This window comes from Tamandua tetradactyla, chromosome 17 (assembly GCF_023851605.1).
Source record: "Tamandua tetradactyla isolate mTamTet1 chromosome 17, mTamTet1.pri, whole genome shotgun sequence".
Taxonomy (NCBI): domain Eukaryota; kingdom Metazoa; phylum Chordata; class Mammalia; order Pilosa; family Myrmecophagidae; genus Tamandua; species Tamandua tetradactyla.
The window spans coordinates 10,607,269-10,630,980 of NC_135343.1; the positions used below are offsets into that span (position 1 = coordinate 10,607,269).

Here is a 23,712-nt window from a genome sequence, read left to right on the forward strand (position 1 = left end):
ATAAATTGAGTAGATGGAAATACTAGTGGTCAATGAAAAGGAGAGGTAAGGGGTGCAGTATGTATGAGTTTTTTCTTTTTGATTTCTTTTTCTGAGAGATGCAAATGTTCAAAAAAATGATCATGGTGATGAATACACAATTATGTAATGGTATTGTGAGCCACTGATTGTACACCACCTATAGAATGTTTGTATGTCAAGGATGTTTGTATGTTTGCTTGTTAAGGTTTATGATAAAAATGTATATATTTTAAAAAGAGTATATTTAATTTTTAAAGCTTATATAAACAATGTAGGATTTTAACAGTTTTTGTTTATTTGCATTGTTTTTTGGTTACAGGATAAATCTGTATGGATTTCTCATTAGAAGTCACATTCACAGGGATAGAGATGAAAGAATTCCCTAAAGATATTATTTCATTGTGTTCTTACAACAAACCTATCATAAGCAAAGGGCAGACTTTATTCCCATTTAAAAGGTAAGGGAACACACAGAAAGGTTATATATGCCCTGTAATGAGATTTCCATCCAAAAATACATAGAAACTGTTTCAGGATAGGGGGAATTTAGTCCTTCAAAAAGAAAACATAAAAGTGCTATGCTTTGAGCCAGAGTTGTACAAAGAGACAGAATTCCAGTATACTCACCCAGTTTCACATGACCATTATCCGTTAGGAGAATGTTAGCTCCCTTCAAAGAGAGAACACTTCAGTTAAAGTAGGGAACGCATTTCATCAGAACACAGAATATATAAAATATATGTGTTTAAAATAACCCTAAGTGGTAGCCTTAGACTGTAAGTACTTAATGTTAAATAATTTCATTCATTAGAAAATTTGTCATTCACTTTTTATGTAATTTGACTATCCTTATGAAATGTTCTGCCTTTTCAATAATGCAAAAACCAGCTATAACATAGAATGAATGTTAATACAGAACTGATATATTAGTAGTTTTCATCTAAATTTTATTTTGTCACTGATCAATACTGTCTCTAAAACGTTACCTAATAATAGCATTTTCAGTTGCTTGTATTATACTTTAAATTTGACTACTATTGCCTTCTCCTCCTCGTCCTCAAAAAAAAAAAAAAAACACACATACACACACACACACACACACACAAAGCACCACCAAACAAACATGCAAACAAAACTCTCTTTCGAGAACTCACTATCAACTAAATCCATGCTGGTGCTTGAGACTGCACTTTGCTGTTTAGTACCTGAGGCTGACTATTCTAATATGACCCTGTCTGAGAGGCAACAGCCATCCAGTAAGTATATAAACTTCATGACCTGGAAGCATTTTAGCTACTTCTGCTTCTTGATTCCAGCTTAAGAAGAAGATAATGATTACTTCATCTTCATTTTCAATGGTTCCTCAAAGCTTCTAGAGGAGGCAGAAATACTATCTTCTAAAGATACTGTATGCTTATTAGCCTTTTCCACAACTTATAAATGAGTAAGTGAATGTAAGCAACCTCTTTAGTTTAGGATACCATCAATCATGTAAGCTGAGGCCTGGGGGGCAGGGGGAGATAATACTGGGAGAGGGAGAGGGAGAGAATAGAAGACTGGAAGGGAAAAAGAAAATAAAAGTAAGGTCCTAGTCTCCAAATGTCACCAGTGGAGCTGAGCTGTACCCACTGAGGTTACTGTGGCTCTGTGGAAAACTGGGGGAAAGGAAGAGGAGAAAGAGGAGAGAAAAGAGACTAGAGACGGTTTGAACTTGATCGAGGCCTCAGCTACCAAGGCTGCTACCAGAGTTTTTAACTTGTTCTCTCCTTAGCTCCAAATTAGTGTTTCTAAGTTATATCTTATATCATATCACATTATGGCCCCCTCCCTCCCTGACAGACTTCCAGCATACAGGTGCTATTTTAAGATCTGGGGTGCTGGTTATGAATAAGACGAAGGTGAGTATAAATTGACACAGGAAAGAAAGAAAATCTAAAAATGATTACATATGCGAATGAATGCACCAACAAATGATTTAAAATTGGATAAGACTTAAGTACTCTGAAGACACAATAGGGTAGGAAGGCTTCTCTAAGGCAGGAATATGTGTACAGAGATCTGAATTAAATGAGGGTACATAGCTCTGCAAAACCTGGGAAAAGAACATCTAGGCCTGAGGAACAGCAAGTACAAATCTCTGGGACCAGAATGAGCTTGATGTACTCCAAGAACAGTAGTTCAGTGTAGCTGAAGCAGAACGAGTAAAATGGAAGGAAGTATGAGGGAGAAATGCAGGGTCCAGACCAGGCAGGGCCTTGAAGGCCACAGTAAAAAGCCTGGATTTTAAACTGCATATGAAGAGAAGCCTTTGTTGGTTTACAAGCAGGAAAAAAAGTGACATGATATCATTTAAAAGGATCACTCTGATTGGCAGGTGGGAAACTGACTGCAGAACCATTCCAGGAACAGAAGCAAGGAGATGAATTTAGAAGGCTATTAGAGAAGCCCAGGTGAGACAGAATGTGGTAGACAGAGGGTGGAAATGGGGCAGCACTAAGAATCCACCCATGGAGCCCAAACTATAAACTGTGGCTCACAAGTCCTTGCATAATGAGCACCACACCATCAGCCAAGCCCACCTCTTAGCACTTGCAGCCATTCTCCTCATTTCAATAATACGGTACAGCTTTTACATTCCCTAAGACCAGTCTTTGCTCAGATTGCTCTCTTTGCTTGGGATGCACTCCAGCCTCCACTTCTGACAAGTATCTATCAATCTTTCTAAAGCATCTAAGTGCCAATGCTGTAAAACCTTTCTTAATTTCCTCACTTTCTTATAATCTCTTCTAGTTTTGAACTCTAAAACTCTTTGCTTACGTCTTTTAAATGACTTAAGAAAAATACTTAAAGCAGGGGATCTCAGCAGGTGATATGAGTCCCCTGAAATTTCATGCAAAATTTTGGGGCATATTAGACATTTTTCTGAGGAGAAAGTCCATGGCTTTGAACAGAGTTTCAAAGAGCAATATGATTTTTTAGAAAAGGCTAAGAACCTTAACTGGAGAAAATCTTAGAAAACAAGAGGGGGAAAAATGAAGGAAGAGAAGGAGGAGGAATGATGATGGAAGAAAAAAGGAAAAGAAAATAAAATGAAAGGGGAAATATTCTAAGTTGGAGACACGGCAGTATCTTTAGAAATAACCATAGGAATCCCATCACAGCAACTGGTTTAACAATGAGCTAACCCCAGTACGTCCAGTACAACTTGTTCTTCCCTATCAGTTAAATGAAAGAACATCAGAAAAAGTCAATGTTCATTTTTGCATTTTGGTGCATTATTATGATAGCTCCTCCAGATGCCAAGGTTTACTGTACAATTCAAGGCTTGGGATGCACTCCAACTTCTACTTGAAACTTCCTAAAAACTGCAAGTTGATGGAAGCTTTGCACCAAATCTGATTTTCGCAAATAGCTGCAAATAAACTGAGTTATTAATACACTGAATTGTATACTTCAAAAAGGTGAATTTTAAGGTATGTGAATCCTATCTTAAAATAAATAAAGTTGCTATAATCCAATCTGTAAAAGCACCACTCAGTTCTATTACAATAATACTTTATATTTCAGGTAACAAATCCATCAAACAGAATAATTAATACAATTCTGCTCAAAAGCTTGATCAATATTTAAGAATGAAGACAGGGGCTATTAGATTAAAAATATGATATATACCTTAATATCTCTGTGCATTTTTCCTTTACTGTGAAGGTAATATAATCCCTAAAAGTTTAAAAAACAGAAAAAGAAACAAGATTTTACCAAAGAGCACACTTTGGGATTATAAATGATCAACTGACAATTATTAAATTAATTTGTCAAGGTCTCCTAAAAGGGAACAGATTCAAGAAAATGAGAGAGGCAAAACCCTTAACAAATAATTTTTAGCAAACTCAGCAAATAACTTTCTAAAAATAGATACCCCATTAGATTCAGAAAGCAAATAGTTTGAAATAATTTTTTAAAACTAGATACCATTAGATTCAGAATGAGTTTCAATAACCATTGATAGTACATGTAAAACCTACAATAACAAATTCATACTGCTTAGATTTTCGAGGTTACATAATTATAGTTAAGATTTAATAAAGTGCTCACTTGTAAATATGAGTTTATTATTCAAACAGTTAAAAAATGGACTAAAACTATTTAAGAGGTCAACAAACCAGAATATTTAATCCTTTCATTTTAGTTAACTGGCAATGCACAATATAAGAACATATAATTTAATCAATAATGTTACTTTTTAATTAGCATTTTATTTACCTGTAGTGTTTCTCTGCTAACATATGCAATTTGCAGTTCTGATAGAGGACCAGTTACTGTAAAAGAATAAAATTAATCACTGAAAGCTTTTGACAATTCAACAACAGACTTAAAAATATATCTAAACAACTCTTCTAGAAGATAAGCTCCACCAAGGTAGGAATTTTTTTTATGATTTGTCCATTGTTTTATCCCAGTGTTTACAGCAGTTCTGGCACACAAATATTTATGGAAGGAATGAATGACTGAAATATTAAAATTAATCATACTTTCAGTTTTACATTTACTTAGATCAATCTTACCTCTCAACTATTAAAAGAAAGCAAGTATGTCCAAGAGATTCAAGTTGTTTTTTAAAATTTGAGGTGCAACATGTTCTATGGCTATAAAATTAATATAAGTTCAGTATGAAAAGTTCCAAGCAGTAGAGAAGTTTGGAAAATAAAGATCACCTCCTTTTCCAAAATATCACTCTATGATAAATAATATTGATAGTTTAGCCTATATTCTACCAATTTTATGCAGAGACATATTATAGAGTATACATGCATATGTTCCTCACAGACACATAAACACAAATGGAACCATATTACAAATACTACTCTGAACCTGCCCTTTTCCATTATCATGGGCATCTTTCCATATCTGTATATATAGATACATATTTATATCTTAATCTTATCCTAATAGTTGGATACATGTGTGCATCTTTCCACTACAAAAGATATTTAAACAGTTTTTCTTCTTTTTGCTATTAAATTATTTTAGAATAAAGAAAAACATTAAGTAGAAGAAAGAACTCTAGAAACGGAATTCTAATGATGGAATCCTTTGCTAGGCAGTGATTTCACATGTACCCAAACTAACAGCTTTGTACAAATGTTTGCGTACTTGTGATATTTTACAATTGTGGAAGAGAAAAATTATTTTTTGAGGACAGAGCAAGTTTAAAGGTCTGAAGATAAACCATATAATGAATTTCTGTGGCTCCTAAGCCCACTCTCATTCATAGGCTTTCTTGAGATTTCTGCTTCCATAATATAACAAACAGGAAAATCCTGAAAATAATACCTAGAAATGACAGAAAAATAAATATTTTTAATTTTTAAATACTTAATTAAGCTCATACACAGTAAGAAAGCTTCCTAGGCACCAGAGGGGAGATGAAGCGCAGAATGGTAAAAATATGAGCGACTACTCTAGCTGTCCCTCAGCACAAGGCCAATCTTTGTAACCTCAGTCTTTTGTTTTATCTCGTACAAGGCACAGAATACATGGCACAGAATACATGGTGGAGTCAGAGTCACAACAGATTCCTGCATAAAACCAAGAACCTTGAAGAGCAACCATCCTCACAGAACAGCAGACAAGACAAAAAGATGGGCAGGAGCTTGTCTGTCACAGCTACTATATGGACAGGGGAAAAAGGTCTCAGTACAAGCCTCTTTTCCACTCAGGTTTAGGGTTCAAATATATAGTGAAAACAATGAGATCACTGGTATATCAAGGGAAGGAGGCACTCTGAAAGGATACCTCCTCAAAAGCCATATGGAATTCAACTTCAAAAGGCCAGGAAAGTTGATCTCAAAATCTAATATTGTAAAAAAAAGACAAACAATCCACTGAAAGCTATGTAATAGAATTTGGAAAGTTGTTAGAGGACAATGTTCAAAGGAACACTAAAAGTGTCAACGTTAGTGCAAAGAAAAAGTTAAATGAAAAAACAATTAAACAACAACAACAAAAAAAAAAAAGAGGAGGAGGAGGAGCTCATAAAAATATATCAATTAAAAACGTTCCCATCTGCCAGATCAAGATGGTGGAATGAGATACTTCAGGGCTCCATCTCCTAAACAAAAGCTTTAACAACCAGCAAGAACTGGTAGAAACATCTTTTTCAAAACTCCAGAAAACGGTTAAAGGACTACAGCAACAGGGCAAGTACCAAGTAAAGGTAACAGCTACTTCAAAGCATTAGGATCTTGAGGTGCCCTAAGTAGTCATGCCCCAGCTCAGTGGGAAGGCCTGCCTGGGGTCCCAATGCAGGTACCTGGTCGCAGTTCCACAGGGAGCACAGTAGCCCTCAGCCTAGTCTGTCTGATGGTGGCCTGAAGAACGTGCCATCCTAGCATGTTCCCTGTGTTTAAAAGGCAGAACGCTGTGAGAGATAAGTCAAGTTGTGCTGCCTGGAGCAAGCTACAGCTGTCAGGATATAAGAGACAAAAACCTTAAGAAAATGTTTCTACATACGCTCAAAGAGTTAAAGGAAAACATGGACAAAGAACTAAAGAAAATCAGGAAAATCATATATTAACACGAAGAGAATACTGATATAGAGATGGAAATCATGAAAAGGTACCAAACAGAGCTGAAGACCTCAGAAACAGAAATTTAAAATCCCCTTGAGGGGTTCAGCAGCAGACTGGAACTAGCAGAACAAAGAATTAATGAACTTGAAGATTGAGACAATTGAACACAGCCACTCCGAGGAGCAGAAAGAATAAAAGAATGAACAAAGTACACAGAGCCTGAGAAACCATTGGGATGCCATAAGCAAACCAATATATACACTGTGGGAGTTGCAGAAGGAGAAGAAAGTGAGAAAGAAGCAGTGAGAATATTCAAAGAAATAATGACTGAAAACTTACCAAATTTAACAAAAGACACGAATATATACACCTAAGATTCTCAACAAACTTCAAACAGGATAAACCCAAATAGACCCATACCGCACCATGTAATAATCAAACTGGTGAATGCCTAAAAGAGAAAACTGAAAACTGTGAGAGACACAACATGCCACATACAAGGGAGCCTCAATAAGATTAAGTGTTGATTTCGAAAGCAGTAGAAAGACATATTAAAGAATGGAAAGCAAAAAACTGCCAAACTAAGAATTCTATATCTAGTAAAAACTGTCTTTCAAAATTAAGAATTTAAGACATTCCCAGAAAAACAAAAAAGCCGAGGGAGCTTATCACCACTAGACTGGCCTTACAGAAGGTGCAATAGAGAATAATTCTGTAGGGTGAAAGGAAAGGACAACAGACAACATCAAAGTCACATGAGGAAATAAAGAATTCCAGAAGGGGTAATAACATGGAGAAATATAAACACCAATAATATAATATTTTTGGTTTGTGGTTTGTATCACTACTACTTACTTCCTACAGTATCTAAAAGGCAACCCCCTAAACTGTGATGATAGACCAGTGCTTTGGGACTTTAATGTATAAACATTTGTGACAAGAATTACAAAAAGGTTGGGGAATGGAGGAACATAGGAATATACTTTGTGTATACTATTGAATTTAAGTTGGTATTAAAGCAAACAAGATTGTTAGATTTAGGATGTTAAATTTAAGCTGTATGGCAACTACAAAAAAAATACTGGAAAATATGCAAACTCATGGAGACAGAAATTAAAATACAGGTTGCCAGGGGCAGAGGACAGGCGGAATGGAGAGGTAGTGCATACTAGGTGTAGATTTCTATTTGGGTAGATGGGAACGTTTTAGTAATGCAATGTGATGAGGGCACCACAATAATGTGAATGTGATGAATCCCACTGAATGGTATTTTTGACAATGGTTGAGATGGAAAAGTTTATGTTGTATACATATGTTCCCACAACTTAAGGAAGAAAAAAAAAAAAGAAAGAGTAACTAAAGGCAAAATGACAATTAAATGCAATATATGATCCTGAATGGGATCTAATAAGGGAGGAGACAAGGCTCAAGGTACATTTTTGGTACTTACAAAAATAGGACGATAGGCTGTAAGCTTTTATCAATACTGAATTTCTTGACCTTAATTACTGCACGTAAGGCGTTTGCATAAGTAAATATCCTTGTTCTTAGGAATAGTAAATGGCAGTCATAAATGTTTAAGAAGCATGATGTACAGAACCTATACTCAAGTGTTCAGAAAATAGATTGATAGAATGATACAAGTGTGACAAAATGTTAAAACTGGTGGATCTGGGTATCTGGATAACAGGGGTATGTTTCAATTCTCTGTATAGGATTTGTATTATTTTTCTAACTATTCTGTAAGTTTCAAAGTATTCAAAAGTCAGAAGTTTAAAAAAATACCCCTTGCCCCTCCATGGTAGTTTAAAATATATCTATAAATTCTTTTATACTTCCCCCTCCAACAGGTAGACCTTAATGTTTCTCTATGAAATGAGGACTGGACTTAAATGACTTGCTTCTAAAAAACAGCATACAGAGGAAGTGAAAGTATTCAACTTCTGAATGTTCTACACAAAAGACTTCGTGGCTTCCTCCTTGCTCTCCTTGGGATCACTTCTTCTGGTGGAACTCAGCTACCATATCACGAGGACACTCAAGCTGTCCTATGGAGAAATCCATAGAGTGAGGAATGGAGACCTCCTGTGAACAGCCATCAAGGAACTGAAACCTTGCGCCCACAACTACGTGAACCATCATGGAAGCAAATTTTCCAGCCTTACTCAAATCTCCAGGCAACTACAGTCTGACCTATGAGTTGACTGCAACCTCATGAGAGACCATTAGCCACAATCACCCAGCTAAACCATTCCCATTCTCAAATTTCTGATCTTTAGAAATGTGAGATAATAAGCATTTTTTTATTTTAAGATGTCAAGTCATGGTAATTGCTTTACTGATAAGCAGCAATAAGATAACAAATATATCTCCTTTTTTTAGGAGATGTAATTTTTGAAAAATCATATGGAGTAAGTGACAGAATTAAGGACATTAAATTAAATTTAAAAACTGGCTTAAATTTACTTCAGAAATAAGTAGCCATAACAGAAAAAAAAACTTTCACCAACAAAAAAGGAAAGTTCTTTGCAAATTTTATTTCCAAGATCAAAATATTGTTTGTATACACCTGCAAAATATAAATAATCAATCAAAAAATCCTCACAAGCACTAGGGTCATTAGAAAAGAACTTCTCTTTCATCAAAAAGAGAAATCCAGAAAAGAGAATTTCATCAAAAAGAGAAACTATATTATACATAATCCAGTATATATTGCCATGAGGAAGTTACTTGGCAGAAACCTGGTAATGCCAAAAGAGTGAACACAGATAAAGGTAGCTTCGAATTTTGTATAGGCATGTAAATTCCAATATGCAGGTTTGAAAATACCAATATTTGCAAAACTGTTGTTTCTTCCATTGCCCCAGGTGCTGATTAGTGTATATAAATCAGTATTAACAAATTTACACTACTTTGTTATCTCCAAGGCCTAATTCTTAGACTACAATGATAGCTGTTTGAACTGGAAATGCAACAATGACAACCTATGCTGTTCTGAACTAGTCTTCTTGCCTCTTCATGAAAAAAGGCAAAAAGGGAGTCTGTCAACAAGTAAGAAGCAGAGTTACACACCTAAGACCAATCATATGTAATATTTGATGGAAGCACCACTAAACAAGCTAAGAAACTCTAAAAACTCAGCATGCTTAAAAAGATTAAAGATGTAAAAAAAAATTAATGAAAATCATTAAGAAAATAAGACAATAATGAAAATCATTAAGAAAATAAGACAAAAAATAGTAGAGGGAGATTTGAAATAGAATCAAATAATTTCTAAGTGAAAAATATGGTCATCAAAAATTAAAACCTAGAGGAGGGGGCCAAGATGGCAGCTAAGTAAGGTGCGCGCGTCTTAGTTCCTCCTCCAGAACAACTACTAAATAACCAGAAACAATGCAGAACAGCTCCCAGGGCCACGACAGGGATCGGACACACAGTGTACCCCAGTCTGGATTGACTGGTCTGGCTGTGAGAATCCGCTGTGGTAATCTCCCCGAGCGGCGCGCGCTTCCCTGGGCCACGGCGGCTGGCGGTCAGCGCCCCTCCCTCCCTCCTTCCCAGACGGGCTGGGAGTCTCAGAGAGGCGAGTTTCTCAAGCCGCGGCGGCCGGCAGCCAACACCCCTCCCTTGCAGGCAGCTTCCCTGACCAGCTACGAGTCTCAGATCGGCGAGTTTCCCAGGCTGCGGCGGGCAGTGCCCATTCCCCACAGGCGGCTTCCTGGTCTTGCGGCGGGTCTCGGATCGCGAGTTTCCCAAGCCGCGGCCGGCGACCGGTGCCCTTCCTCCACAGGCAGCTACCCGGAGGGAAAGGAAAGAGTCTCCAAACAGTACCGGGGACTGAGCCCAACCAAACACCAATAGTGGTGTTAATGGACAAATTCTGATTACTAGAAGTAGGCCCCCAGCTCAGGCGAAATTGATTAAGGCGGAAGTTGCCTATTGAGCTAACTGAAAAAGAGGAAAGGGGGCGAAACAGAGCCTTCTGCGGCTGTTTCTACGGAGGCTCGGTTGCCTCTGGGCTCAGCGCCAGGATTACACAAGGTGCAACTGCCCCAAACACAGAAACAGGCTGCTTTCAGGGCTCTCTACCACATGAACCTTCCCCACGGGAGGGGTGAAATGCAACTCAGGTGGAGTCCCTCTCTCAGGGAATTCAGATCCCAGGACTTCACAATCTGAAGCCATTAAAACCAGCCTACAACCTTTCCTCTGTCTCCACCACACACTCAGCAGGGAGAGTCTTCCAAAGTTAAAGGAGCCACAACATCTTTTGCTGGTGGGACCCACAGACAGACAAGGACCACATATTGGGTAGGATAAGAAAAACAGAGCCCAGAGACTTCACAGGAAAGTCTTTCAACCTGCTGGGTCTCACACTGAGGGAAATCTGATTAAATGCCCAGAAGCCAGCAAAAAATAACAAATCACACCAGGAAAATTGAAGATATGGATGGCCCAGTCAAAGGAACAAACCAATAGTTCAAATGAGATACAGGAGCTGAGACAACTAATTCTGAATATACGAACAGAAATGGAAAACCTCTTCAAAAACCAAATCAATAAATTGAGGGAGGACATGAAGAAGGCATGGGATGAACAAAAAGAAGAAATGGAAAGTCTGAAAAAACAAATCACAGAACTTATGGGAATGAAAGATACAGTAGAAGAGACGAAAAAAAACAATGGAAACCTACAATGGTAGATTTCAAGAGACAGAGGTTAGAATTAGTGAACTGGAGGATGGAACATCGGAAATCCAAAAAGAAACAGAAACCATAGGGAAAAGAATGGAAAAATTTGAGCAGGGGCTCAGGGAATTGAATGATAATATGAAGCACACAAATATACGTGTTGTGGGTGTCCCAGAAGGAGAAGAGAAGGGAAAAGGAGGAGAAAAACTAATGGAATAAATTATCACTGAAAATTTCCCAACTCTTATGAAAGACCTAAAATTACAGATCCAAGAAGTGCAGCGCACCCCAAAGAGAACAGATCCAAATAGGCGTTCTCCAAGACACTTACTAGTTAGAATGTCAGAGGTCAAAGAGAAAGAAAGGATCTTGAAAGCAGCAAGAGAAAAGCAATCCATCACATACAAGGGAAACCCAATAAGACTATGTGTAGATTTCTCAGCAGAAACCATGGAAGCAAGAAGACAGTGAGATGATATATTTAAATTACTAAAAGAGAAAGACTTCCAACCAAGAATTCTATATACAGAAAAATTGTCCTTCCAAAATGAGGGAGAAATTAAAATATTTTCAGACGAAAAGTCACTGAGAGAATTTGTGACCAAGAGACCAGCTCTACAAGAAATACTAAAGGGAGCACTAGAGCCAGATACGAAAAGACAGAAGAGAGAGGTGTGGAGAACAGTGTAGAAAGAAAGAAAATTAGATATGATATATATAATACAAAAGGCAAAATGGTACAGGGAAGTATTACCCAAACAGTAATAACACTAAATGTTAATGGACTGAATTCCCTAATCAAAAGACATAGACTGGCAGAATGGATTAAAAAACAGGATCCTTCTATATGCTGTCTACAGGAAACACATCTTAGACCCAAAGATAAACATAGGTTGAAAGTGAAAGGTTGGGAAAAGATATTTCATGCAAATAACAACCAGAAAAGAGCAGGAGTAGCTACACTAATATCCAACAAATTAGACTTCAAATTTAAAACAGTTAAAAGAGACAAAGAAGGATACTATCTACAAATAAAAGGAACAATTAAACAAGAAGAAATAACAATCATAAATATTTATGCACTGAACCAGAATGCCTCAAAATACGTGAGGCATACACTGCAAATACTGAAAAGGGAAATAGACACATCTACCATAATAGTTGGAGACTTCAATTCCCCACTCTCATCAATGGACAGAACATCTAGACAGAGGATCAATAAAGAAACAGAGAATTTGAATATTACAATAAATGAGCTAGACTCAACAGACATTTATAGGACATTACACCCCACAACAGCAGGATACACCTTTTTCTCAAGTGCTCATGGATCATTCTCAAAGATAGACCATATGCTGGGTCACAAAGCAAGTCTCAAATTTAAAAAGACTGAAATCATACACAACACTTTCTCAGATCATAAAGGAATGGAGTTGGAAATCAATAATGGGCAGTGTGCCAGAAAATTCACAAATACGTGGAGGCTCAACAACACACTCTTAAACAACCAGTGCGTGAAGGAAGAAATTACAAGAGAAATTAGTAAATATCTCGAGGCGAATGAAAATGAAAACACAACATATCAAAACCTATGGGACGCAGCAAAGGCAGTGCTAAGAGGGAAATTTATTGCCCTAAATGCCTATATCAAAAAAGAAGAAAGGGCAAAAATTCAGGAATTAACTGTCCACTTGGAAGAACTGGAGAAAGAACAGCAAACTAACCCCAAAGCAAGCAAAAGGAAAGAAATAACAAAGATTAGAGCAGAAATAAATGAAATTGAGAACATGAAAACAATAGAGAAAATCAATAAGATCAGAAGTTGGTTTTATGAGAAAATAAACAAGATTGATGGGCCCTTAGCAAGATTGACAAAAAGAAGAAGAGAGAGGACGCAAATAAATAAGATCAGAAATGGAAGAGGAGACAAAACCACTGACCTCACAGAAATAAAGGAGGTAATAACAGGATACTATGAACAACTTTATGCTAATAAATACAACAATGTAGATGAAATGGACAAGTTCCTAGAAAGGCATGAACAACCAACTTTGACTCAAGAAGAAATAGACAACCTCAACAAACCAATCACAAGTAAAGAAATTGAATCAGTCATTCAAAAGCTTCCCAAAAAGAAAAGTCCAGGACCAGATGGCTTCACATGTGAATTCTACCAAACATTCCAGAAAGAATTAGTACCAACCCTACTCAAACTCTTCAAAAAAACTGAAGTGGAGGGAAAGCTACCTAATTCATTCTATGAAGCCAACATCACCCTCATACCAAAACCAGGCAAAGATATTACAAAAAAAGAAAACTACAGACCAATCTCTCTAATGAATATAGATGCAAAAATCCTCAACAAAATTCTAGCAAATCGAATCCAGCAACACATTAAAAGAATTATACATCATGACCAAGTAGGATTCATCCCAGGTATGCAAGGATGGTTCAACATAAGAAAATCAATTAATGTCATACACCATATCAACAAATCAAAGCAGAAAAATCACATGATCATCTCAATTGATGCAGAGAAGGCATTTGACAAGATTCAGCATCCTTTCCTGTTGAAAACACTTCAAAGGATAGGAATACAAGGGAACCTCCTTAAAATGAGAGAGGGAATATATGAAAAACCCACAGCTAATATCATCCTCAATGGGGAAAAATTGAAAACTTTCCCCCCTAAGATCAGGAACAGACAAGGATGTCCATTATCACCACTGTTATTCAACATTGTGTTAGAAGTTCTAGCCAAAGCAATTAGACAAGAAAAACAAATACAAGGCATCAAAATTGGAAAGGAAGAAGTAAAACTATCACTGTTTGCAGACGATATGATACTATACGTTGAAAACCCTAAAAAATCCACAGCAAAACTACTAGAGCTAATAAATGAGTACAGCAAAGTAGCAGGTTACAAGATCAACATTCAAAAATCTGTAGTGTTTCTATACGCTAGCAATGAACAAGCTGAGGGGGCAATCAAGAAACGAATTCCATTTACAATTGCAACTAAAAGAATAAAATACTTAGGAATAAATTTAACTAAAGAGACAAAAGACCTATACAAAGAAAACTACAAAGAACTGTTAAAAGAAATCACAGAAGACCTAAACAGATGGAAGGGCATACCGTGTACATGGATTGGAAGACTAAATATAGTTAAGATGTCAATTCTACCTAAATTGATTTACAGATTCAACGCAATACCAATCAAAATCGCAACAACTTATTTTTCAGAAATAGCAAAACCAATAAGCAAATTTATCTGGAAGGGCAGGGTGCCCCAAATAGCTAAAAGTATCTTGAGGAAAAAAAACGAAGCTGGAGGTCTCACGCTGCCTGACTTTAAGGCATATTATGAAGCCACAGTGGTCAAAACAGCATGGTACTGGCATAAAGATAGATATATCAACCAATGGAATCGAATAGAGTGCTCAGATATAGACCCTCTCATCTACGGACATTTGATCTTTGATAAGGCAGTCAAGCCAAGTCACCTGGGACAGAGCAGTCTCTTCAATAAATGGTGCCTAGAGAACTGGATATCCATATGCAAAAGAACGAAAGAGGACCTGTATCTCACACTCTATACAAAAGCTAACTCAAAATGGATCAAAGATCTAAACATTAGGTCTAAGACCATAGAACAGTTAGAGGAAAATGTAGGGAGATATCTTATGAATCTTACAATTGGAGGCGGTTTATGGACCTTAAACCTAAAGCAAGAGCACTGAAGAAAGAAAGAAATAAATGGGAGCTCCTCAAAATTAAACACTTTTGTGCATCAAAGAACTTCATCAAGAAAGTAGAAAGACAGCCTACACAATGGGAGACAATATTTGGAAATGACATATCAGATAAAGGTCTAGTATCCAGAATTTATAAAGAGATTGTTCAACTCAACAACAAAAAGACAGCCAATCCAATTACAAAATGGGAAAAAGACTTGAACAGACACCTCTCAGAAGAGGAAATACAAATGGCCAAAAGGCACATGAAGAGATGCTCAATGTCCCTGGCCATTAGAGAAATGCAAATCAAAACCACAATGAGATATCATCTCACACCCACCAGAATGGCCATTATCAACAAAACAAAAAATGACAAGTGCTGGAGAGGATGTGGAGAAAGAGGCACACTTATCCACTGTTGGTGGGAATGTCAAATGGTGCAACCACTGTGGAAGGCAGTTTGGCGGTTCCTCAAAAAGCTGAATATAGAACTGCCATACAACCCAGCAATACCATTGCTAGGTATCTACTCAGAGGACTTAAAGGCAAAGACACAAACGGACATTTGCACACCAATGTTTATAGCAGCATTATTTACAATTGCAAAGAGATGGAAACAGCCAAAACGTCCATCAACAGACGAGTGGCTAAACAAACTGTGGTATATACATACGATGGAATATTATGCAGCTTTAAGACAGAATAAACTTATGAAGCATGTAATAACATGGATGGACCTAGAGAACATTATCCTGAGTGAGACTAGCCAAAAACTAAAGGACAAATACTGTATGGTCCCACTGATGTGAAGCGACATTAGAGAATAAACTTGGAATATGTCATTGGTAACAGAGACCATCAGGAGATAAAAATAGGGTAAGATAATGGGTAATTGGAGCTGAAGGGATATAGACTGTGCAACAAGACTGGATACAAAAACTCAGAATGGACAGCACAATACTACCTAATTGTAATGTAATTATGTTAAAACACTGAATGAAGCTGCATGTGAGGTATAGTTTTTTTGTATTATTATTATTTTTAAAAAATTAAAAAAAAATTTTTTTCTATTATCGTTTTATTTCTTTTTCTGTTGTCTTTCTATTTCTTTTTCTAAATCGATGCAAATGTACTAAGAAATGATGAATATGCATCTATGTGATGATATTAAGAATTACTGATTGTATATGTAGAACGGAATGATTTCTAAATGTAAAAAAAAAAATTAAAACCTAGTAGATATACTAATCACAACTGTAAAATTAGTGAACAAGAAAAAGGATGTGAGTACTCAAGAGTTTATCTACTAAGATAAACTTAGTCTATCTACTAAGAGATAAAAAACATAGAAAACATAAAAGTATATTAAGAGATTTAGAGGTTAGGCTGAGAAGATTTAACATACATGTAACAGAAATTCCAGAAGGAAAGATCAGAGAGACTGGGGGAGAAAATATTTGAAGATTATAATTGTGAATTTTCCAGGTTTGACAAAAGTGTTAAATTTTCAGAGGAAGCACTTAAGTCCTTACAGAATAATAAAAATAAATCTATACATAGACACTGGAAACTCCAAAAATGAAGAGAAAAACCTTATAAATAATTAGAGAGAAAAAGTAGCTTACCTATAAAGGACCAATAATTAGACTCACCGCAGGCCCCAACAACTATATAAAATGGAAGACAATGGTCCGATGTTTTAAAAATGCTGACAAAAATACTTGTCAACCTAGAAATACCTGTCTATACCCAGTTAAACTATCATTTAAGAGTGATGATCAAAGACTGAAAGAACTTATCACTATGAAGCCTTGTTCAAAGAGATGTAGGAAGAAGGAAATTAAAGTAATAAATGAGGGAAACAATAGTAAAGAGAGAATAATCCAAATTAAAGCTAAAAAGGGAAGCAGCTTTTTGAATTCATAACATAAAGAAAATACACACTTCTAGAAATACAATATTTGTTCTGCAATGTTCAAGAATGCCAAAATTTCTCAATTTTCACTGAAGTTTTAGAATCAAAATGCCACATTTAAAAATAAATTTTCCTCAAATATATACTAAAGAACAGCCACACTTAAACAAAAATATCCTTAGAAAAGAAAAAAACTTTTCATAAAGCAGACATGTTTTCATGTTCTTTCCAGTTTTCAAGGCCCTCCATTATCTGACCCCACTCCCCAAATATTCTGATCAGTAAGAATGATTTCACATCACACCCTTATATCATTGTACTGTTGTTTTAACTCCTAGAATATGCTTCTTCCAATCCAAAATTTACCTATCTTTTAAAAAGACCAATTTTATTACTACTGCTGTATCACCTAGATATTATTTGGGTTTAGTTAGGTGTCAAGACCTCTGTGTGTTTTCTTGAAATCTGAGTTTGAAATCTTCAACTAAGTATAATACATTCTGTAGAATCAGCAAATAGTTCAGATGTGTATAATGTTCCAACTTCTAAAACAAATGTTCCTTTAAACCTTATATACCTGAAATATTTTTACATATCCAAATAAGATAATAATGCAAAAACAAAGCTTTCTTTCATACAAATAAGTTTAATGTTTTAATGCATTAAATAGCTGTATTTTCAGATATTCTATTCACTCCCTAAAAATATAACTTTTGTCTTACCATGATAAATATCCTGTAAAGAACCACCTCCACAAAACTCCATGCAAATCCAAAGTTTATCTCGCCTATAAAGAGAAAATAAGCATATATCATATTTTTATGGTTAATAGTATCTATTTGAGGTAACAAGTAGTTTCAGGTTCTTGCTATAAACTTGAAAACCACATAAATCCAAAGAATAATCTTACTTAGAGGCTAATTAATCTCTATGAGTAAATGAATTAATTAATATGTTAGTACAACTCAATTTGAGGTTTTAGTACTTAAAACAGATAAAAAGCTGTCATCATTTGTAAGATATAAAGCTGTCTCAGACACAGCCAAAAGGGAAGAGAAAATTTCCCTTTACTTAAAAGCTCCCTTCCCCCACAGCTTACCTATCTACCCCCTTGACAGTATAATAAATGTTAATGTTAATCAGAAATTATGCAGATATATCGTCACAGAAAAATGCCAATATGTCTCAAAGAACATTACTTTGATAGCATTCTCAATCAGCAAAGAGACAGAATGTAAACTTTGGCCTCATATCTAAAGACTCAACAAAGATATTTCCAAAACAATCTCCATTAAAATTCAACACTCACTTGCCTTTAGATAGCATTTCTTTCTCATGCTCACATTGCAGGATATGATAATCAGATAGTTGTATGATAGTCTTTGACAGTAGAGGTAGTCTTTGATAATAGAGAAACTATTATCAAAGATTTACATACTTTGTTCCTTTCTTCTTAATTAAGTTCAAGCATTCATTACTACTTCTCCTAAAATGTACCAGGAAATATACTATTCAGGGGACACAGTTGGAATAGAAAGTCTCAACTCAGCAAACTGAGTCTAATGGAGAAGAAATATTCAGTCTTAATAATCTCTGTCTCTCTCACCACTGCATTCATAGTACCTAGAGGAATATCCAGCAAACGAGTATTTGTCTTAAGAATGAATGTATGCATGAGTGGCTGAAAGAATAAAATTATTTAAGATCAGGGGTCAATAAACTCTGGTCAGTAGGCCAGACCCAAGTTGCTGGCTAATTTTGCATAGCCTAGGACCTAAGAATGGTTGTTGTATTTTAATAAATGACTGGACGAAAATAAAAAGAATAATATTTCCTGACAAGTGAAAACTAATGAAATTCAAGTTTCAAGGCCCACAAATAAAGTTTTATTGGCACACAGTCATGCTTATTTTCATACTCTCTACGACTGCCTTTGCACTATAACAGCAGAGTTGAGAGCTGTGACAGAGACAGTATGGTTCACAAAGCCTAAAATATTTATTATATGGCTCTTAAAAGAAAAAGTCTGCTGATGCCTGGATTAGATGATTCTTGGATTAGCACATAATTCAGGCACGTATAAAGTGCTGTGCGACTTCAAAGGACAGAATAGGGGAGCAGAGTCAAGGGGAAGTTTCAGGAAGGAGATACATTTGAATTGGGTCTTGAAGTTAAAGTAGTAATTCACTATGGACAGACAGGGAAGATGCCTCTGCAAAGGAATGGAGATTTGAAAGAAGACACCACATTTGACAACACGGAGTGCAACACAGGCTGCTTAAAGAGACAATAGCAGGAAACAAGTCTAAAATAACCAGGCCACATTGTGAAACAATGCCCGATTGGCAAACTCCTCCATTTACCTTCATCTCGATGGTTTCTAGTTTAGCAATGTCTCTCTTAAAATATGGTGCCCAGAATCAAGTACTATTTTTTAAATCTTTTTTATTGTATAATATATACAAAGCAAAGAAAGAAAAATGTAAGCGTTTTCAAAGTTTTCTTCAACAAGTAGTTATAAGGACAGATCCCAGAGTTTGTCATGAGCTACCATATCATCATCTCAGATTTTTACTTCTAGCTGCTCCAGAACATTGGAGGCTAGAAGAAATAAATCTTTTTTTTTTTATCATCACAATCGCTATTTTTAATCCTTTTTTTGAAAAATAACATATATACAAAAAAGCAACAAATTTCAAAGCACATTACCACAATTAGTTGTAGAACATATTTCAGAGTTTGACATGGATTACAATTTCACAATTTTCAATTTTTACTTCTAGCTGCTCTAAGATGCTGGAGACTAAAAGAAATATCAGTATAATAATACAGCAATTATACTCGTTTATTAAACCTTACCTTCTCTGTATAACTCTACCACCATCATTGATCTTTCTATCCCACTCTTTAGGGGTATTTGGGCTATGGCCATGCTAACTTATTCATGCTGGAAGGGGCTTTCAATAATATGGGGTAGGGAGAACTAGCCAATGTTCTGCAGAAGTTGGGCCCTCTAGGTTTTCTGGTCCAGGGACCCATCTGGAGGTTGTAGGTTTCTGGGAAGTTACCCTAGCGCATGGAACCTTTGTAGAGTCTTTTATATATTGCCCCAACTGTATTTAGGATTGGCTGGCATGGTTTTGGTTGGGGTTGGGCAAGTTATAATAGGTAGCAATGTCTAATTGAAGCTTGTGTAAGAGTGACCTCCAGAGTAGCCTCTCAACTCTAATGAACTCTCTCAGCCATTGATACCTTATTTGTTACACCAAAGACTATTTTGAGTGCAGCTCAAACAGTGCCTTAAAAAGTGGAACTGCTGTTGTCAGGCATGGATCACACAGGGTGGTAGTAGTGGGCTTAGCCAGACCTCAGAGGTGAACTAAAAGTTGGTTTAGATGGGGTAGTTCATGTAGCATAACAAAGGTACACAAACCTTCAGTGCAAAGTGAGTTAAAGTTTGAAAGGAAAGAGAAGCAAGGCATCTTTAGAAGGTAAAGCTGGACAGTGAAGCCTAGAGGAAAACATCTGAAGCCACCTACGAACTACTATATGCAGGGGGCCCACATACAAATGAAATCGAGGCATACAGCTGATGGTAAAATATGAGCTAGCTTGCCCAAAGCCTGGTTTTTAAAGAATTTTCAGAATGAATGTATCGGGCTAGCAGATGGGAGGTTTTATTCAAAATGAGGAAGAGACAACTAAGACTGCTATTAAGGGAGAAGTCTAAACTCCTCAGAGAATCAAACAATGCACAATTATCTCCTTTATTTGAACACCATAATTCTATTAAATTTCCTAAAGCCTACCTTCAGTTTTATAGCAACTACATTAACTATGTTATATATCTATATAATGTAAAAGGTAGTCAAACCAGTTTTCTCTCCAGTTTCAAAGAACATCTGATTCATTGAAACAGAGCACAAGACTGTCTTTATTTCTTAAATCTCACCCTTAAGCATCAAAAGAAAGTAGCTTTGACTCACATCCCTATTTCTGACATGCATCTTATTAGCTCTCAGTGTTTCATTTTTAAATCCATCAACATAGTGTGATGCATATTTGTGTTAGGTTTAATCTACATTGTAGGGGCAGTGAGCTAATATTTTATGTACCCTTTTTTGGAAATACATACCCTCATACTTCAGAAGTGATTGGTTAGTACCTGAAAGACCATTATCCTGCCTTTAGAGGCAACTACTACAAGGACTTTGCATATATGACATTTTGATCTGTATGAGTGGGTTTACTAATGAGCTTAAGAAATACTAGAAATTATTTTTCACCGGTGACAGGTACACTGTTCTAATCATGTGGATTACTTAGAATGACCATTTGGCAGCTCTCTGCCTTTGACTAAGCTTAGGTATAAGAATACAGCAAGTTCATCAGCCTATACTCTTTGGAGTGACACTTAGACTAATGTAGAATTCCACAGCCTGATTTCTCTAGGTTAATTTAGCCAGACCTTCGAGTGAACCGAGTTGGTTTAGATGTGGTAGATCATTCAGCATACAACAGTATGTTCTAGCATTTTAGAACTCTGGTCATTAAAGTGTGGTTTAGGGACCCCTGAGAGTCTCCAAGACCCTTTCACTAGGTCATGGGGTCAAATCCATTTTCATAAGAACACTAAAGAGGTTATTTCTGTTTTTACTCGCTTTATCTCAGAAGAGTAGAGTGGAGTTTTCCAGAGGTTACATGAGTGTGATGAGGACATCATTCCTCCACAGGTTCTGGAATATGTGTTCATGTACTGTGTTTTTTAAACGTCTCAGCTTTAATTTCTAATACGTAAAATATCAGTAGATATGATTTACATGAAAAAAAGGCTCTTTGGGGGTACTCAGTACTTTTAATATAAAATAAAAGGGGTGGAGGTTGATGCAAGGGTAGTTCAGTAGAAGAATTCTCACCTGCCATGCATGAGACCCGGGTTCAATTCCCAGTCCACGCACTTACCCAAAAACAAACAAGCAAAACAAACAAACAAAAAACCCCAAACAACAAAAATTCAACAAAATGGTACTACAATAATGGGACACTCACATGGAAAAATAATGAAAATAATGAAATGTGACCCCACCATACAGCATACATAGAGGATAGATAAATGGGTTCTGACCACAGATCTATGTTCAATTGATTTTTTGACAAGGCTCTCAAGTCCACTCAACAGGGACAGAACAGTCTCTTCAGTAAATGGGGTTGGGAGAACTGGATATCCATAAACAAAGAATGAAAGAGGACCCCTATCTCACATCCTATACAAAAACTAATTCAAAATGGGTCAAAGAACTGACTGTAAGAACCAGTACCATAAAACTCCTAGAAGAAAATGTAGGGAAAAATCTTCAAGATCTAGCAGTAGTTTCTTAGACTCTACACCCAAAGCATAGCAGCAAAAGAAAAAATAGATGAATGGGGCCTCCTTAAAATCGAATTCTTCAGTGCACCAAAGGACTTTGTCAAAAGGGTGAAAAGGCAGACTTTTCAATGGGAGAAAATATTTGGAAACCACATATTTGAAAAGGGTTTGACATCTAGAGTACATAAATAAATCCTATAACTCAACAATAAAAAGAAAAACAACCCAAAGCTTATCTTTTTCAAAGAAGAGAGTAGATAGGTATAGATTAGAATGACCACTATAATCTTCATTCTCATATTCTGAGCATTCACAAAGGCACCTAGAAACATACTTCCAGTTAAGATCCTGTTGTGTCCCTCCCCAGTCTTCTCTTTGACTCAAATGCAAAAACAAAATAAACAAAATAAACAAACAACAAAAACCACCCAAAAACTTCTCTCAGTTTTATATAATCAAGAGACCATGGTGACTTCTTTTCTCGGTTACTGTAATAAACATAACAGAACTCACTCCCTATTTCAACTCCCTAAACTCCTAGTTCATTTTTCACAGAATATACAACTTCTCTATTAAAAACTTCAACAAGTATGTGCAATATTACAAACCCTAAATAAGGCATAAAAGGTTCCTTTTACCTTACCTACTGCAACTACACCCTTTTCTTCTCAATCTTTAAATGAGACTAACAGCTGTCTCCTGAATACCTCCTGACTTTACATGCATGCTTCCCTTTGTCAGAAATTACCATTTTCTAAACACACCCACACCAGTAAATACCTGTCAATCCTTTAATACCTTATTTGGGAATTACTTTTTCATGGAGCCTTCTCTGCTTCTTCTACCTTGACAAAATTAGATACTACAGTCTTTACCATTTCTGGTCTTAAATCTAAATTTTATTATTATGTTCAGCATACTGTTAGAACCATTTGCTCATGTCTATTTATCTTATTAGATTATAAACTCTTTAAGGCAATGACTAGATTTCTCCATTTTTTACATCTCCAGAAACCAACTGATCATAAGAAACAGTATATCATAAGAAACAGCACAAAACATTTTGTAAATGGTGGTGTAATTCAAGCTACTATTGAGATAAATGTAAGCTACTACTGAATTATGCTCCCCTGAACTAATACTCTAAATCAAAAGTTTAAAATATGTGATCTATATAAAATTGTTATTTCTGTATGGGTATGACTTGCTTATCATTTAAGGACCATTTGATGTTACTCAACCTGAGCTTTAAGAGTTCAAACTCGACAAGAATTCTTTATTTTCCTAACTCTTAAAAGATATCCTGGGCTTTATAAGGAATGTTTAGTGTGAACCTTAAGCTATAATCATCCTTAGCACAAAAGAACCAGTAGTTAAGTTCAACTAGGAGTAAAGAAGAGGCCTA

The 23,712-nt window shown here is 36.1% G+C and overlaps 1 protein-coding gene across 4 annotated transcripts in view; it reads right to left on the reverse strand.

The window, feature by feature from the left end:
* Nucleotides 1-23,712, reverse strand: part of MAP4K3 (mitogen-activated protein kinase kinase kinase kinase 3) — a 210,672-nt gene that overhangs the window by 84,703 nt on the left and 102,257 nt on the right. For all 4 annotated transcript variants that reach the window (XM_077134037.1, XM_077134040.1, XM_077134038.1 and 1 more), the window contains 4 exons: nucleotides 17,662-17,726; nucleotides 4,285-4,340; nucleotides 3,694-3,741; nucleotides 649-691 (listed from right to left, as the gene is read on the reverse strand). In XM_077134037.1, coding sequence (XP_076990152.1) covers nucleotides 649-691; nucleotides 3,694-3,741; nucleotides 4,285-4,340; nucleotides 17,662-17,726 — 212 coding nt within the window. The remainder of the gene's footprint in view (nucleotides 1-648; nucleotides 692-3,693; nucleotides 3,742-4,284; nucleotides 4,341-17,661; nucleotides 17,727-23,712) is intronic.